This window comes from Scyliorhinus torazame, chromosome 13 (genome assembly GCF_047496885.1).
Source record: "Scyliorhinus torazame isolate Kashiwa2021f chromosome 13, sScyTor2.1, whole genome shotgun sequence".
Lineage (NCBI taxonomy): Eukaryota > Metazoa > Chordata > Chondrichthyes > Carcharhiniformes > Scyliorhinidae > Scyliorhinus > Scyliorhinus torazame.
The window spans coordinates 211,646,978-211,662,652 of record NC_092719.1 but is presented as its reverse complement, the minus strand read 5'-3'; the positions used below and the strand labels follow the sequence as shown (position 1 = coordinate 211,662,652).

Sequence of the window (15,675 nt, the reverse complement as noted above, 5' to 3'; positions counted from 1 at the left end):
ACGCGCAAATGGACTGCCACATTCCCCTACATTACATCAGTTCAAACCATTTTAAAAATACCTCATTAGCTGTGAGGCGCACTGGGTTGAAACCAAGGCTGCGAAACACATTACAGAAATGTTAGGGTTTTTTTTAAGCGTAACGTCAGCTTTTATTGGTTAGGTAAATCCTCAATCCAATCAGAATCCACGATTACTTCTTGGTTAACTTGCCTGCGGCATTCATTCTGGCACTGAAGTAGTGGTTGGCAGATCACTCTGTACAGACATTAGCCTAATGCCTTGTCACATACTGAATGCCTGATGACTGCTTGTTCACAGGAGCATGGCTGCCTTGGCGTCAAACATTCAACAAATCAGAAAGATGTGAATAAAGGGTGAATTCATATTTCTAATTATTGGTCGGAAAGATTTATTTTCATAATCATCTCCACTGTTAAACATGCTGCATTTTGCCAGTATAGGGATGTGCTTGTTTTGGAAGCTCTTAAAAATTACATCCTTTTCATCGTGCGCAAGAATATATAGCAAATATTGATGGACTGTTGAACCACAAAAGAAAGCATAGCCTTTTACTCATTACTAGCAGCAGAAGTCATTAAAGGATTTGGCCAAACTTGTAGGCTACCTTTCCCGGTAACTTCCTTCATCCAGTCAATTAAGCTTTTTGGCCCAATCGTGTTTTGCTCAAAGGTTAGTCGTGCCCAGTCAGTTCATTCACCGCTACTCCATCTTTCCCTTAAAATGAATCCAATTGTGCAAGCTAAACACTGAACATCAAAGAGCTCACTAGGGCCTTAACCTCGTGTTACTAGGATAGCAAGAAAAATGTAGCAGGTAATATTAGACAGAAACTGGACAGGAGGAAGGAAATACATAAAACACTGCTGAAAAGAGGGACTTGTTGATGCTTTTTATCTTGCCTTCATTAGGACAAACACAAGAATGCCAAATTTCAAATGATCACAACAATATATATTACAAGATATTACAAGCACTGATTGGTCGACAAGTCTGATTGGTCAAGGCATCGCTCAATGGGGAACTGTTGGCTCTCAGGTAATTCAAAAAAAGGTGCAAAGCATGAACATATTCCTTTTCTTTGTGGAGAATGGGTCCCTGCCCATGAATGTATGTTGCTTCTAGAAAGAGTAAATTTACCACATTATAAGCACAATAAGAATTGTGAATCTGTGGAATTCACTACCCAGAGTACGGTGGATGCAGGGACAGTGAGTAAATTTGAGGAATTAGACAGATTTTTAATTGGTAATGGGTTGCAGGGTTATGGAGAACAGGCAGGACAATGGAGTTGAGGCCATGATCACATTGAGGGTACAGTAAGAAGTCTTACAACACCAGGTTAAAGTCCAAAAGGTTTATTTGGAATCACAAGCTTTCATAAGAACATAAGAACCAGGAGCAGGAGTAGGCCATCTGGCCCCTCGAGCCTGCTCCACCATTCAATGAGATCATGGCTGATCTTTTGTGGACTCAGCTCCACTTTCCGGCCCGAACACCATAACCCTTAATCCCTTTATTCTTCAAAAAAGGATCTATCTTTATCTTAAAAACATTTAATGAAGGAGCCTCTACTGCTTCACTGGGCAAGGAATTCCATAGATTCACAACCCTTTGGGTGAAGAAGTTCCTCCTAAACTCAGTCCTAAATCTACTTCCCCTTATTTTGAGGCCAAGCCCCCTAGTTCTGCTTTCACCCGCCAGTGGAAACAACCTGCCCACATCTATCCTATCTAATCCCTTCATAATCTTATATGTTTCTATAAGATCCCCCCTCATCCTTCTAAATTCCAACGAGTACAGTCCCAGTCTACTCAACCTCTCCTCGTAATCCAACCCCTTCAGCTCTGGGATTAACCTAGTGAATCTCCTCTGCACACCCTCCAGTGCCAGTACTTCCTTTCTCAAGTAAGGAGACCAAAACTGAACACAATACTCCAGGTGTCGCCTCACTAACACCTTATACAATTGCAGCAGAACTTTTTTTTTTTATATAATCCTTTTTTATTTTCTTTTTGGAAATAATTCAGCTATAATGATTCATGCTCACATTCCTGTATTTAATGTCGGAAGCAGTAACCTTCACCGAGAAACAGGATAGCCCGTGGCAAAATTACAATTCCACCGTCCGCTCGTGAACTATTGCCCGTCAAGTTAAACTACCTGCGAGTTCCCAACAGCAGCTGTACGGTGAGGAAGTCTGCCGAGCTTGAAGCCACAGCCTTCAGAGGAAATGGGGACAAGGGTACCCAGCACACCCCCGGTAGTCAGATTAATGCCAAGCTATCTTGCTATGCAGCGGTAGTGATCCTCTTGGGGGGGGGAGCTTGGGCGCACGGCACCTGTTGGTTCAGGTGAAGCATTTGAGGGCAAGACAATCGACGATGATATGACATGCCCAGGATTGGGTTTTAGAGGAACCTAGAGTTTAAAAAAAATAAATTTAGAGTTCCCAATTCATTTTTTCCAATTAAGAGGCAATTTAGCGTGGCCAATCCACCTAGCCTGCACATCTTTGGGTTGTGGGGGCGAAACCCACGCAAACACGGGGAGAATGTGCAAACTCCTCACGGACAGTGACCCAGAGCCGGGATCGAACCTGGGACCTCGGCGCCGTGAGTCAGCAGTGCTAACCCACTGCGCCCGCAGTCTTAAAGGGTATTCAGTCATGCGCCTCGACCATTGAATTGTGGATTTCGAACTCAGAACGGTCGACGCAGAGAGCTCGCTCGGCTACCCCAGGCCAGCCAAGACGGACAACTGCACAGGAACCCCGTCTCCTGCAGAATCTTCTCCAACTTACTCTCCTCCCCAATGGAGCAGGTCTGACTGCTCCTTCCTGGATATTCCTGGCCAGTGCCATCCCAGGAATTCTGTCACAGGTGGTTTCAAGGATGTGGTCGGGGGGGGGGGGGGGGGGGGGGGGGTATCCTCTTGTGGTGGCTGTGGATGGAATGCCAGCCTGGCCCACAATACCCCAGCCACTCCAGAGAGCACCGCCAAGGTACAATTGCGTTCTGTAATCGGGTGGCCATATTTAAGTGAACACTGCGTAATCTGCTACCTGTGAAATGTTCTGGCCCCCGCGCTGGGTGCTTTGCAGTGTGCTGGTCATTCTTGGGAAGCCGTGAGGGTGAGAAGCTCAGGAGGGCTCTCACCCGCCTTCCCAAACTCTCCTGGTTTAGGCTCAACTTTGTGCCAAGCGAGTGGGGTCAATCTGGTAAACCTGGGAGGATTTGGCATTGGGTCTCATCCCGCAGCCCTCAAACACAGCCCCTTTCAGCATGTCTGGCACAGTTATCAGAATGAATCCCTTTCTGAGGAGTTTGCTCATCGTGAACTGCACCAGGGTGAACTGTAGCTCGCTGCCTGCCCCCCGCAGATAGTACGATCGGTGGCCAGAGACGTGTGAGAGTCGCCGTTGTCGAATTATGTCCAAGTCTTCACCAATTTGCAAATGGCCCTTGGGTTTAAAATCAAACACTGGTTAGCACCAATTGTTTCAATAACACGAGCCTGGCTTTCATCACCTACAGGCACACTTGGATGAGTCCAGTTGGGTAGCTTCAAAGCTTTCAGATAGAAGTGTTCATCCAACTGGCTCTCTTATTGATAGAGGGCATTTAATTCCAGGCAAATTTCCTTTCCTCGGTCTCGCAGCCTCGAGAAGTCAGGGTGCAGGAGGGCTTTGATTGAATCACTGATTTGCCTTTTCTCGTTCTCCAGCTTCTCTATTTCCTCCTTCGCTTTCATCAACTGTTTCCACGTGGACACGATGTCAGCCACATCCTCCCTGGTCAGCTCCCCCTTCCGATTCTGCACATTGTCCAGCGCAGCCCGGGTGTGGCTGCAGACCAGCTCCATGTCCAGCTGGGGTCTGTCCGAGTACCCGTCCCTCACATGCTGGTACAGGCTGCTTCTGCTGCAGTGGCCCTGGGAGAAGGCACAGCCGGCGGGGACCTCCAATTGGGCCAGTGCACCGCCGGCCCTGCTCCCAGGGCCTGGAGGACAGGAGCCGGACACCGAAGCCAGCCTCTCAACACCTTCAGAGCGTAGCTCCTTCATCAGGTGAGTGAAGAGATAGGTTACACAAACACAGCATATATAGACAAAGCCAATGATGCAAGATGATACTTTGAATGCAAGTCTTTGCATGTAATTAAGTCTTTACAGGTCCAGACAGTGCGACTGGAGAGAGGGATAATCACAAGTTAAAGAAGTGCAAATTGTCTCAAGCCATTGAGGGTGGTTAGGCTCGGGAGGCTAAATTGCCTACTCTTGCTCCTAGGTCTAGGTTCTAGGGAGACGATCCTCTGGCTTATTTTGCAATCCAGCTCTTGGTCTGTAACATTGAAGGTAGCACATGAGGAACAGATCAGCCATGATAGAATGGCGGAGCAGACTTGATGGACCGAATAGCCCAATTCTGCTCCTATATCTTATGAACCACCCTCTGGCTGAAGAAATTGCTCCTCATCTCAGTTTCAAAGGATCGTCCCTATAGTCTGAGGCTATGGCCTCGAGTTCTAGCTGGGTCTGAGTGAGGCTTTGCCACTGACCACCTCCCACATCAGCAACCTGCCCACCGGCCTGACCTGGTCCACAGGCTGCTGCTGCTGCCATAGTAACCAATGGAGGCCCATCTCCTGCGACTGGGACTTACCGGACTCCTCGTCCTTTTTGTCGAACTTTTTCAGCATTCTCTCGCCCTCTGCGTTTTGCCAGTTGACCCCCGAAGACGCTCGGAGCCACAGTTGTGTGTCTGTCTGTCTGCCTGTACACTCCCCCTGCCTCTCTCAACCCTCCAGATCCCACTTCCGGTGTCGGTCCCTTCACTTCCTGCCAACCAGTCAGATCGACACGTCACTGACCCGGCGAGCCCTCGATGCGCATGCCCGCGGCCGGGGGGCGGGGCGGGTTCGTGCAAGCATGCGCGGCACCCAGGCCGGGCGCCGCCGAGTCCGAGCATGCGCAGGCCGGCCTCTCCTGCTGCCAGCCGGGCGGTTGCGTCCACTGCGCACGCGTGAGGGACTCCGGCCGCGGCGCTCGAGCGCATCATTGCAGGCAGGTGGCTGGCCCCCGCCCACAGCCCTGCCCCCATACGGCCCCTCCCTCACACAGCTCCTCCCCCACAGCCCCTCCCTACAAGCCCCTCCCCCCACAGAGCACCCCGCACACAGGCCACTTCCCCACAAAGCCCCTCCCCCACGCAGCCCCACCCCCCGCACAGCCCCTCCACCCACAGAGCCCCTCCCCCATGCAGCCCCTCCCCCCACAGAGCACCCCACACACAGGCCACTTCCCCACAAAGCCCCTCCCCCACGCAGCCCCACCCCCGCACAGCCCCTCCCCACACAGCCCATCCCCCAGACAGCTCCTTCCCCCCCGCACAGCCCCTCCACCCTGCACAGCTCCCCACCCTCTCCCTCCACTGCCCCACCCCCACACAGCCCCACCCCCACGCAGCCCTGCCCCCATCGCAGCCCCACGCACCCCCACCCCTACGCACAAACCCCCCCACAGCCCCACCCCCACACAGCCCCACCCCCACACAGCCCTGCCCCCCACGCAGCCCTGCCCCCATCGCAGCCCTGCCCCCCCCCCCAGCCCCACGTACCCCCATCCCTACGCACAGCCCCCTCCCCCCGACACAGCCCTGACCCAAAGGGTTCGGGGTTGGTGTGGTGATTGTGCCACCACGCTGGTGTTACATGCCAGCAATGAAACAGGCTGTCGGGCCCAATGCGACCAGAATCATCGAAACCCCTGCAGCGCAGAGGGAGGCCATTCAGGCCATCGGGTGTGCTCCGACCCTCCGAAAGAGCACACCACCCTGATCCACTCCCCTGCCCTGTACCCTTAAACCCATAACCCCACCTAACCCACACATCTTTGGATACTAAGGAGCAATTTCAGGGAGGCGGTGGCAAAGTGGTATTGTCCTGGAATGAAGAACTTGTCATATGAGGAACGGTTGAGGACTCTGGCTCTGTACTGGTTGGAGTTTAGAAGGATGAGGGGGGATCTTACTGAAACTTACAGGATGTTATACTGCGAGCCCTGGATAGAGTGGAGGTGGAGAGGATGTTTCCACTTGTAGGAAAAACTAGAAGCAGAGGACACAATCTCAGACTGAAGGGACGATCCTTTAAAACAGAGATGAGGAGGAATTTCTTCAGCCAGAGGGTGGTGAATCTGTGGAACTCTTTGCCGCAGAAGGCTGTGGAGGCCAAATCACTGAGTGGCTTTAAGACAGATAGATAGGTTCTTGATTAATAAGGAGATCAGGGGTTATGGAGAAGGCATGAGAATGGGATGAGAAAATATCAGCCATGATTGAATGGCGGAACACTCGATGGGCCGAGTGGCCTAATTCTGCTTCTATGTCTTATGGTCTTATGGTCACTGGACGAGTAATCCAGCCCTCCCAGGGAAATGCTCTGGGAACCCTGGTTCAAATCCCTTATTTAAGGTAAGATGTACTCACATTGTAAGCAGCACAAGGAAGATTCACTGGGCAGATTCCTGGGATGTTCGGTTTGTCTGATGAGGCTAGGTTGAACAGGTTGGGCCTGTACTCGTAGGCGTTTAGAAGGAGGAGGTGATCTCATTTAAACATGCTTTTTCATTACTCTTTCATAGAACATGGGTGTCGCTGGCATATGTTGTCCATTCCTAATTGCCCCTTGAATGCAGTGGCTTGCTCTGCCATTTCAAAGGCCAGCAAAGAATCAACCACATTGCTGTGGGTCTAGAATCACATGTAGTCAAGATCAGCTAAAGATGGCAGATTTCCTTCCCTGGAGGTCATTTACAACAATCAAAATAGCTTCATGGGCAACATTACTGAGAACGAGCTCTTTTTTAACTCCAGATTTTAGTAATTGATTTTAATTCCACCCATGGGATTTGAACCTGTGTCCGCAGAGCATTAGAGTGGGTTATTAGTCTGGTAACGTTATCGCCCCACTGTCTTCCCCCAAACATACAAAAAATATACGATTCTGAGGGGGCTTGACAGGCTAGCTGCTGAGAGAATGTGTCCTCTCATTGGGGAAGTGTAGAACTAAGGGATAAAGTTTAGAAAATAGGTGTCAATCATTGAATATCGAGATTAGGAGGAATTTCTCCTCTTAGAGGGTTGAATTCTCTCCCAGAGAACAGTGGAGGCCGGGTCATTAAATATATTCAAGGCTGAGTTAGACAGATTTTTGATTGACAAAGGAGTTAAGGGTTATCCTTTTTGCCTTAAATCAATAAAACTTAATTGACAAATTAAAGGGCAAAATAAAAAGACAGCCCCTGAGAGGAAAACTGCATTAAACAAAAGCTCATTCCAAAATATACAAAATATATAAAGCATTAAAGCAAAAGGTGATTAAAGGGGTCGATAAAGCACCCCGGTCCCCACAAGGAGTCAAGGGTTATGAGGGACAGGCAGGAAAGTGGCATTAAGGCCATCGTGATCTTACTGCTGGTGGGACAGTCTCAATGGGCTGAATGGCATTCTTCTGCGTTTATTTGGAATCATAGAATAGAATCATAGCATTTACAATGCAGAAGGAGTCCATTCGGCCCATCGAGTCTGCACCAGCCCTTGGAAAGGGCACCCTACCCAAGCCCACACCTCCATGCTATCCCAATAACCCCACCTAATATTTTTTGAACACGAAGGGACAATTTTAGCATGTCCAATCCACCTAACCTACACATCCTTGGACCGTGGGAGGAAACCGGAGCACCCGGAGGAAGCCCACGCAGACACGGGGAGAGCGTGCAGACTCCGCACAGACAGTGACGCAAGCCAGGAATCAAACCTGGGACCTTGGAGCTGTGAAGTGACAGTGCTAACCACCGTGCTACCGTGCTGCCCTGGGAATGACATTTGGCTTAATTTATTAAGTTTCCCTTGACTTTTTGTTTTAATTACAGTGCTCATCCAGCGTGGTCACCCCTGTCTTTTTTGTTTAATTTATTGATTATTGTTTCTCTTCAAAAGAGTATAAAGAGAGGCCTGGTGGTGTTGTTTAAGGAAGAAGTGACCCAAACCGAGAATCGAACCCGGGTCCCTGGCACGGCGAAGCAACTGTGCTAACCGCAGTGCTCCGTGCCGCCCATTTCTCATGATTGTAATAATGATCCAATTCCCCTTTGAAAGACACGATCGAATCTGCTTCCACCACACTCACAGACGGCGCGTTCCTGACCTTAAGCACTCACGGTGTCAAAAGAGTTCAGAATTTCATCTGGTAGCAACCTGGGCCTCTGAATCACAAGATCCCAGATTCCTGGACCACAAAAGTCCAGGCTGATGCCCCAGTGCTGCCCAGAGGGAGTGCTGCACTGTTGCAAACAAGAAGGTGTGGAGTTTAAGGCCACAATCAGATCAGTCATGATCGTACCGGATGCTGGAGCAGGCTCATTGGGCTGAATGATCTACTGCTCCTAATTCTTATTTTCTTATGCAGCAAGGCAACTAACCGAGGAACCATAACCATAAGTTTTTCAACTTGTGTCTACCTCTCATTCAAGAAAAACATGATTGTAAACCGGTAAAATAGAGAAATGAATCATATTTACACAGAGTGAAACCATTTAATTTATTCTCGGTAATCCCTTGGGTAACCTGTTAAGGCACATAGTCTCTATGAGCAAACATTATTTATAGTTTCATTTCCAACCGAGGTAAAACTTTTTTTGTTTCTACACAGATTGAGGAGGAGCAAATTTCTCCCTTTAGAATATTTGGCTTGTATAAGTTGACAGCCAACAAACTGCCTCCTGGGCTAAGCCTGCATCTGAGTGCTTTACAGGGCTCTTAATCTTACCAACTGTTAGTTACCTACCGTCTTCGTGAACATCATAGAAAAACATTATCTTTCTCGGCGACTGAGCTTCAGGAACATGCCTCCACCGCAGCGATCGTGCTCTTAGTACCTGTGCTTGATTCGTGTCCGGAAATGAATGTACCTTGGCCCCTGGCTGATAGTGTCAGCTCAGCAGTCAGGCGCTGAGCAGTGCAGGTGAAGGATTTGCCAAGGTAAAGCAGAGCCAATGAGATCAAGGTAAAGGGAAAGTCGGTGAATGGTCCAGTGAGGCAATCATTTTCAGCTCCAATCTCCCCTCCTTCTGAACTCTTCACAGGCTCCAGGTTCACAGCTGCCCACACGCCCTCCGAGTACCCTGCCCTAAGTCTTGCCTCTCCATTGTGAACGATTGGTGGGATACTCAACCATGGGGGCAGGTCATAGAATCCTACCAGTGCAGAAGGAGGTCATTCGGCCCATCAAGTCTGCACCGGCCCTTGGAAAGAGCACCCTTCTTAAGCTTAAGCCACGCCTCCACCCTATCCCCGTAACTCAGTAATCCCACCTCACCTTTTGGACACAAAGGGGCAATTTAGCATGGCCAATCCACCTAACCTGGACATCGTTGGACTGTGGGAGGAAACCGGATCACCCGGAGGAAACTCACGCAGACACGGGGAAAAAGTGAAAACTCCACACAGATAGTCACCGGGGCTCTGGAGCTGTGAGACAGAAGTATAGAATCATAGAATTTACAGTGCAGAAGGAGGCCATTTGGCCCATCGAGTCTGCACCGGCCCTTGGAAACAGCACCCTACCCAAGCCCACAGACAGTCACCCAAGTGCTAACCACTGTGCTGCTGTCACGTGAGAGTACCCTTTAAGAAATGGGTGTTTAAATGGCAAAGAGCAGGGGTAACACAATTGAGAGATCTGTTCGTAGATGGGACGTTTGCAAGTCTGGGAGCGCTGACCGAAAAATATGGGTTGCCCCAAGGGAATGCATTCTGATATATGCAACTGAGGGCTTTTGCGAGGCAACAGGTGAGGGAATTCCCGCAGCTCCCGACGCAGGAGGTGCAGGACAGAGTGATCTCAAAGACATGGGTGGGGGACGGTAAGGTATCAGACATATATAGGGAAATGAGGGACGAGGGGGAGATTATGGTAAATGAGCTGAAAGGGAAATGGGAAGAGGAGCTGGGGGAGGAGATTGAGGAGGGGCTGTGGGCTGATGCCCTAAGTAGGGTAAACTCATCGTCCTCGTGTGCCAGGCTGAGCCTGATACAATTTAAGGTGTTACACAGGGCGCATATGACTGGAGCACGGCTCAGTACATTTTTTGGAGTAGAGGATAGGTGTGCGAGATGCTCGAGAAGCCCAGCGAATCACACCCACATGTTCTGGTCATGTCCGGCACTACAGGGGTTTTGGGTGGGGGTGACAAAGGTGCTTTCGAAGGTGGTGGGGGTCCAGGTCGAACCAAGCTGGGGGTTGGCTATATTCGGGGTTGCAGAAGAGCCGGGAGTGCAGGAGGCGAAAGAGGCTGATGTTTTGGCCTTTGAGTCCCTAGTAGCCCGGTGCAGAATATTGTTAATGTGGAAGGAAGCCAAGCCCCCGGGTGTGGAGACCTGGATAAATGACATGGCAGGGTTTATAAAGCTGGAACGGATTAAGTACGTCCTAAGGGGATCGGCTCAAGGGTTCACCAGTCGGTGGCAACCGTTCGTCGAATACCTCACAGAAAGATAGAGGGAATGGAAAAGAAGAAGACAGCAGCGGCAGCCCAGGGGGGGGGAGGAATTAGAAGGACTCTCAGGGATGTCAGTGTATCTGTATAATATGTATAGGTAGTTGTTATAGGTAATTGTATATTGGATTGTTGGATTGTATTTTTGGAGAGTATTTATTTTGGACAAGACAGTTGCCATTAGTTTTGTTTTTTAATTTTGATGTTGTTTATATATTATTTATTTCTTGGTTAAAACTGGCCATTGTTATTTATATTGTTATATTACTGTGTAAAGGATACACAATGTACTGTCATGTTTGGCCAAAAATTTTGAATAAAATATATTTAAAAAAAAAAGAAATGGGTGTTTAAGAAATGTACCTTTAAGAAATGGAGCTGCTCATGTTACTGCAGTGATGTCAGAGTATGGGTGGAGCTGAGCTCTACTGCTTTTTAGTTTCAGTTTGAGAAAAGCTTGGGTATATCTGTGAGCTGTACTGCTGTTGATTTCTGCCATCCAAAGACTATCTATGGATCATTTGGTGAATTCAGAAGAATTATAAATGTTTTCAGTCTTGAATGTAAACCCTAATGTGCTCCTGTTTGAAGGTGTGTTAAGTATTTTGGATGTTAAAAGGACAGCATACAGGTTACTTAATGTTGTATTCTTTGGGGGTGTATTTGATTTACTGGTTGCTAAGATATTTCACTGTTTGTTTTAAAAATGTTAACTTGAGTTCATAGAATAAACATTGTTTTGTTTTAAAAAACCACTGGTCCATTTTCTGCTGTACAATACCTGTAGAGTGAGCCGTGTGCTCCCCATCTATTAAAAGTTGTGGGTCAGGTGAACTCCATGATACACTTTGGGGTTCTCTAAACCCTGGCCCATAACAGCCACCCATTGTCACGCTGGGCTGACAAGACTTGGCATAACTGAATATCTCAGTTCCCCCCACACATCATTCACACTTGCCCCCCCAAACAGTGAAGGTTATCAACTTTGTGTGGAGAATCAACCTCTTTTCTATAATATGGAGAATAGAGATGTTCACAGGAATCCAAGTGTGGCCCAACCAAGGTTCCGTACAAGCTTAATGTAACTTCTTGGCTTTTTAGTTCTATCCCACAGGTATGAATCCTGGTGCTTTCTTTGCTTTTTGATGCTCACTTTATCATGTGTGTTTTTACTTCTAGTATTTTTGCGCAGTACACCCCAGCTTCTTGTTGATGCAGTCAATGATGTTCCCTTTAAAACCTGTTCATAAAGTGGGAACTGCATGTCCGTTAACGTTGCGGCATTCGCTATAACATTCCAAATCCCAGGACTACATGATGAGGGACGCACCAAAACCCGGGGCAGCTGGCGCAGAAATGCAATGACCTTTCAAACCTTTCAGCCATAGAGCACCGCAGGGAGGGGAACTGTCCAGAATCCCGCCTGACTCACGTTGAATGTAGGCGGTGAACATTGCATGTAATGCAACTGGATTGAAGCGCCTCAGGGTGCAACACGATTGATGCAGACGACTTAAATGCCATTTCACTTTTTGAAACAACCTTTTTGAAACGTCTGCAATGTCCTTTTGACTGTGCTGAAGCACCTCAAGAGCGAAACGTGACCTGTGCAGGAAACTTGAATGTTATTGCACGTTCTGTGACGGCCACTTTGAAATCATTGCGATGTCTTTCAGATATTTTATGAATTAAGTATATTTTTGCGGCAAAATAAAATAACAGCGTTTGGTTTCCTATTCTGCGGCCGGTACGTCCTGCAAGTGCACACAACATTTTCCCCAGCGCTGCTGGGGTCCGTCCAGTTCTTCCCTCCACTCCGTTACCCTGCCCCCTCACATTTAAGGACCCCGGGGCTGAATTCTCTGATTCTGAGGCTATGTCCCCCACGCCGGCGTGGGAACGGTGGCATTTTACACCAGACAAAATGGCACAAAACAGCCACCGATTCCCCGTTTTGCTGGGGGCTAGCAGGTCGGTAGCATGGAGCACCTGGCTCTAGCTGCTGATATATCCCGGAGAATTTCCTGGTCCATGGCCGTGCATGCGCATGGCGGCGGCCTGCTGTGGCCGTGCCGTCCTACATGGCGGACGCAGCCCATGGACCCGGCCCCGAAATGGTGCCCCCCCCCCCCTTTTGGCCAGCTCGCACCCCCCGGACCACCCCCCTACAGTGCCTCCAGCCCCGGATAATGTCTCCCCTTGCCCTCGGATCGGCTCACTCCCGACTGTGGAGGCGCCAGACTGAGTCCACAGCCGCCATGCCGAGTTCCTGACGGGTGGGACCACACGCGACTGACGCCGACGGGAACTCAGCCGGTTCGGGTCGGAGCATCGGGGGGCGGCCTGAGTTCCCGTCGGCGTCGGCAATGTCCTGAGGCCGTCAGTACGGCGCGTGGCGTACTCTCTGAGTACTCCGCTTTGGAGGGGGCGGAGCATCACAAACGCAATTTTGGCATTGGCGACCGGTGAATCCAGTTTCCCTGTTGTCAGTTGCCACTACTGGGGACGTCTTCAGCTGCTACCTGCACAATCCAACATCTGCCACTAGATGGAGGCCAGTCAATCGAACCCAGGCTGGTGAGTGTGATTTTATTTTCACATTTACTAAATTTACGTATATATTGTACTCCTTTATAATTTTAAAATGTATTTTATTTTATCTGCGGTCTTTCTTTTATAAATAGTATTTTAACAGTTATTTCAGCGAGGAATGCACAGTGCTTTACGTATCCACTGCAGTATTTCAACTTGTACATTGTGTTTTCCTGGGCAAGAAGTACCTGAAGGGCCAAACTCCAGTTTTAACATTGATTTAACATTGATTCTTAAGGGAATGTTCATGATCCTGGACCAGACCACATTCCCACGCCTCCCCAAGGTTTTGGTATGATCCGGTTAGATACCGATAACTTCTTGTTCAAGAAGATCAACTTGAGGCAACGCACTCGCTCAGTGATTAAAGATTCCACGGTTTTCGAGCGAGCAAAGTAAACTTTACAACACAAGGCCAGAAAGATAAAATTATTTCCAATGTCTATCTTATATTTGAACATTCAGAGTCAGTGTGAGGTAAATGTGAGTTGGATTTGTTTTATTGTCACGAGTACCGAGGTACAGTGAAAAGTTTTGTTCTGCGTACAGTCCAGACAGATCGTTCCATACATGAGAAACGTAGGACACATGATATATACACAATGTAAACACATAGACACAGGCATCGGGTGAGCATACAGAGTGTAGTACTACTCAATAGAGAAGATGCGTGGAGAAATCAGTTCAGTCCATAAGAGGGTCATTCAGGAGTCTGGTAACAGTGGGGAAGAGGCTGTTTTAGAACCTGTTAGTGCGTGTTCTCAGAGTTTTGTATCTACTGCCTGATGGAAGAGGTTGGACGAGTGAATAACCCGGTTGGGAGGGGTCTCTGATTATGCTGCCCGTTTTCCCAAGTCAGTGGGAGGTGTAGACAGAGTCAGTGGATGGGAGGTGGGTTCCCATGATAGTCTGGGCTGCGTTCACGACTCTCTGTAGTTTCTTACAGTCTTGGGCCGAGCAGTTGCCATACCAGGCTGTGATGCAGGATAGGATGCTTTCTATGGTGCATCTGTAAAAATTGATAAGAGTTGATGCACCGCCAATTACCACAAGACGAGAATGGTGGAACAATCGAGGCCGCAAGAAATCATCCAGAGTCTCCCCGGGGAGTTGCTGTCTCGTGGCCAGGAGGCGCCTGGCGTACATTTGGTTCACCGGTCGAACGTAATGTCCCTTCAGGAGCGCCATCGTTTCGGAGTAGGTGGGCGCATCCTGGATGAGGGGAATAATGTCAGGGCTCACCCGTGAATAAAAGACTTGGAGCTTCTGCGCGTCCGTGGGTTCTTCAGCGGATGCTCTGAGGTAGCCTTCGAAGCAGGCTAGCCAGTGGTCGAAGGTGGACGTGGCGTTGGCTGCTTGAGGGCTCAGCTGCAGGCGATCAGGCTTGATGCGGAGATCCATCGTTTTAAAAAATCTTGTTCAATAAATTGATGCACCGTCAATTACCACAAGACAAGAATGGTGGAACAATCGAGGCTTTATTGAACAAGATGTTGTGACTCCTGTAGCTGGAACCAGAATGGCTGCAGCACAGAAGAGCACACACATTTATAGCAGGCAGGGATTTACCATTGTACCTCTAATAAACGGGCAGTGCCATAATACATATAATATACCACTAGTGGTGACTACCACAAGAGTCAATGTGGACATGCCAAATTTCCTTTGTTTCCTGAGGAAGTGCAGTTGCCGTTGTGCTTTCTTGTTCCTGATGTGCACACCTAGGAAATTGAAGCTGTTAACCATCTCCACCTTGGCCCCGTTGATGCTGACAGGGGTGTGTACGATACTTTACTTCCTGAAGTCAATGACCAGCTCATTAGTTTTGCTGACATTGAGGGAGAGATTGTTGTCGTTACACCACTCCACTAGGTTCACTATCTCACTCCAGTACTCTGACTCATCTTTGTTCGAGATCCAACCCACTAGAATAATAATAATAATCTTTATTAGTGTAACAAGTGTCATCAGCAAACTTGTAGATGGAGTTGTCAAACTGTGGTCTCAAGACCACCCTGCACATTAAATAGCATATGCAGCAAGGCAGATCCCATTGATTTCTCAGCAACTTAAGGGTGGCACAGTGGTCAGCACTGCTGCCTCGCAGCGCCAGGGACCTGGGTTCGATTCCAGCCTCGGATGACTGTCTCTGTAGAGTTTTACCGTAGCGGCCCACAGCACAGAATCACCAACCTTCGGCCGCTCCCATGATTCTGTTGTTGTAGACAGGAGGGGGTTAATTTAAACAGCATTAATGTCTCCTCTCACCACCTGGCTACAAACAGAGAAGTGTTTTGATTTGTTTCCCTCTAGATAAGTAGTGGCGTATTTTCCCCACTCCCCTTCACTTTTTGTGTGATCCAATTTTCTGTTGATAACCCCACAGCAAACGTGAGATGGGATGACCTCAAAGGGTTAGTTTATTGCACACACTCAAAAAGCGAAAGGAGGGGCGCAGCGTTGCCTCCACACTAACTCTAACAAGAAAAAAAACATTTATTAAAT

The 15,675-nt window shown here is 48.7% G+C and overlaps 1 protein-coding gene and 1 pseudogene across 2 annotated transcripts in view; both read right to left on the bottom strand.

Annotated features, from left to right (window-relative positions):
* Positions 1 to 8,968, bottom strand: part of LOC140388595 (coatomer subunit gamma-1) — a 95,670-nt gene extending 86,702 nt beyond the window's left edge. The window contains exon 1 of one of the 2 annotated variants that reach the window (XM_072473026.1): positions 8,868 to 8,968. In XM_072473026.1, the coding sequence (XP_072329127.1) occupies positions 8,868 to 8,895 (28 nt within the window). In that variant the 5' untranslated portion in view covers positions 8,896 to 8,968. Of the gene's footprint in view, positions 1 to 4,684; positions 4,862 to 8,867 lie in introns of those variants that run through there. The other variant, XM_072473025.1, reaches the window with a different exon arrangement.
* On the bottom strand, positions 3,209 to 4,206 carry LOC140387782 (serine--tRNA ligase, mitochondrial pseudogene; annotated as a pseudogene).
* Positions 8,969 to 15,675: the final 6,707 nt, after the last annotated feature.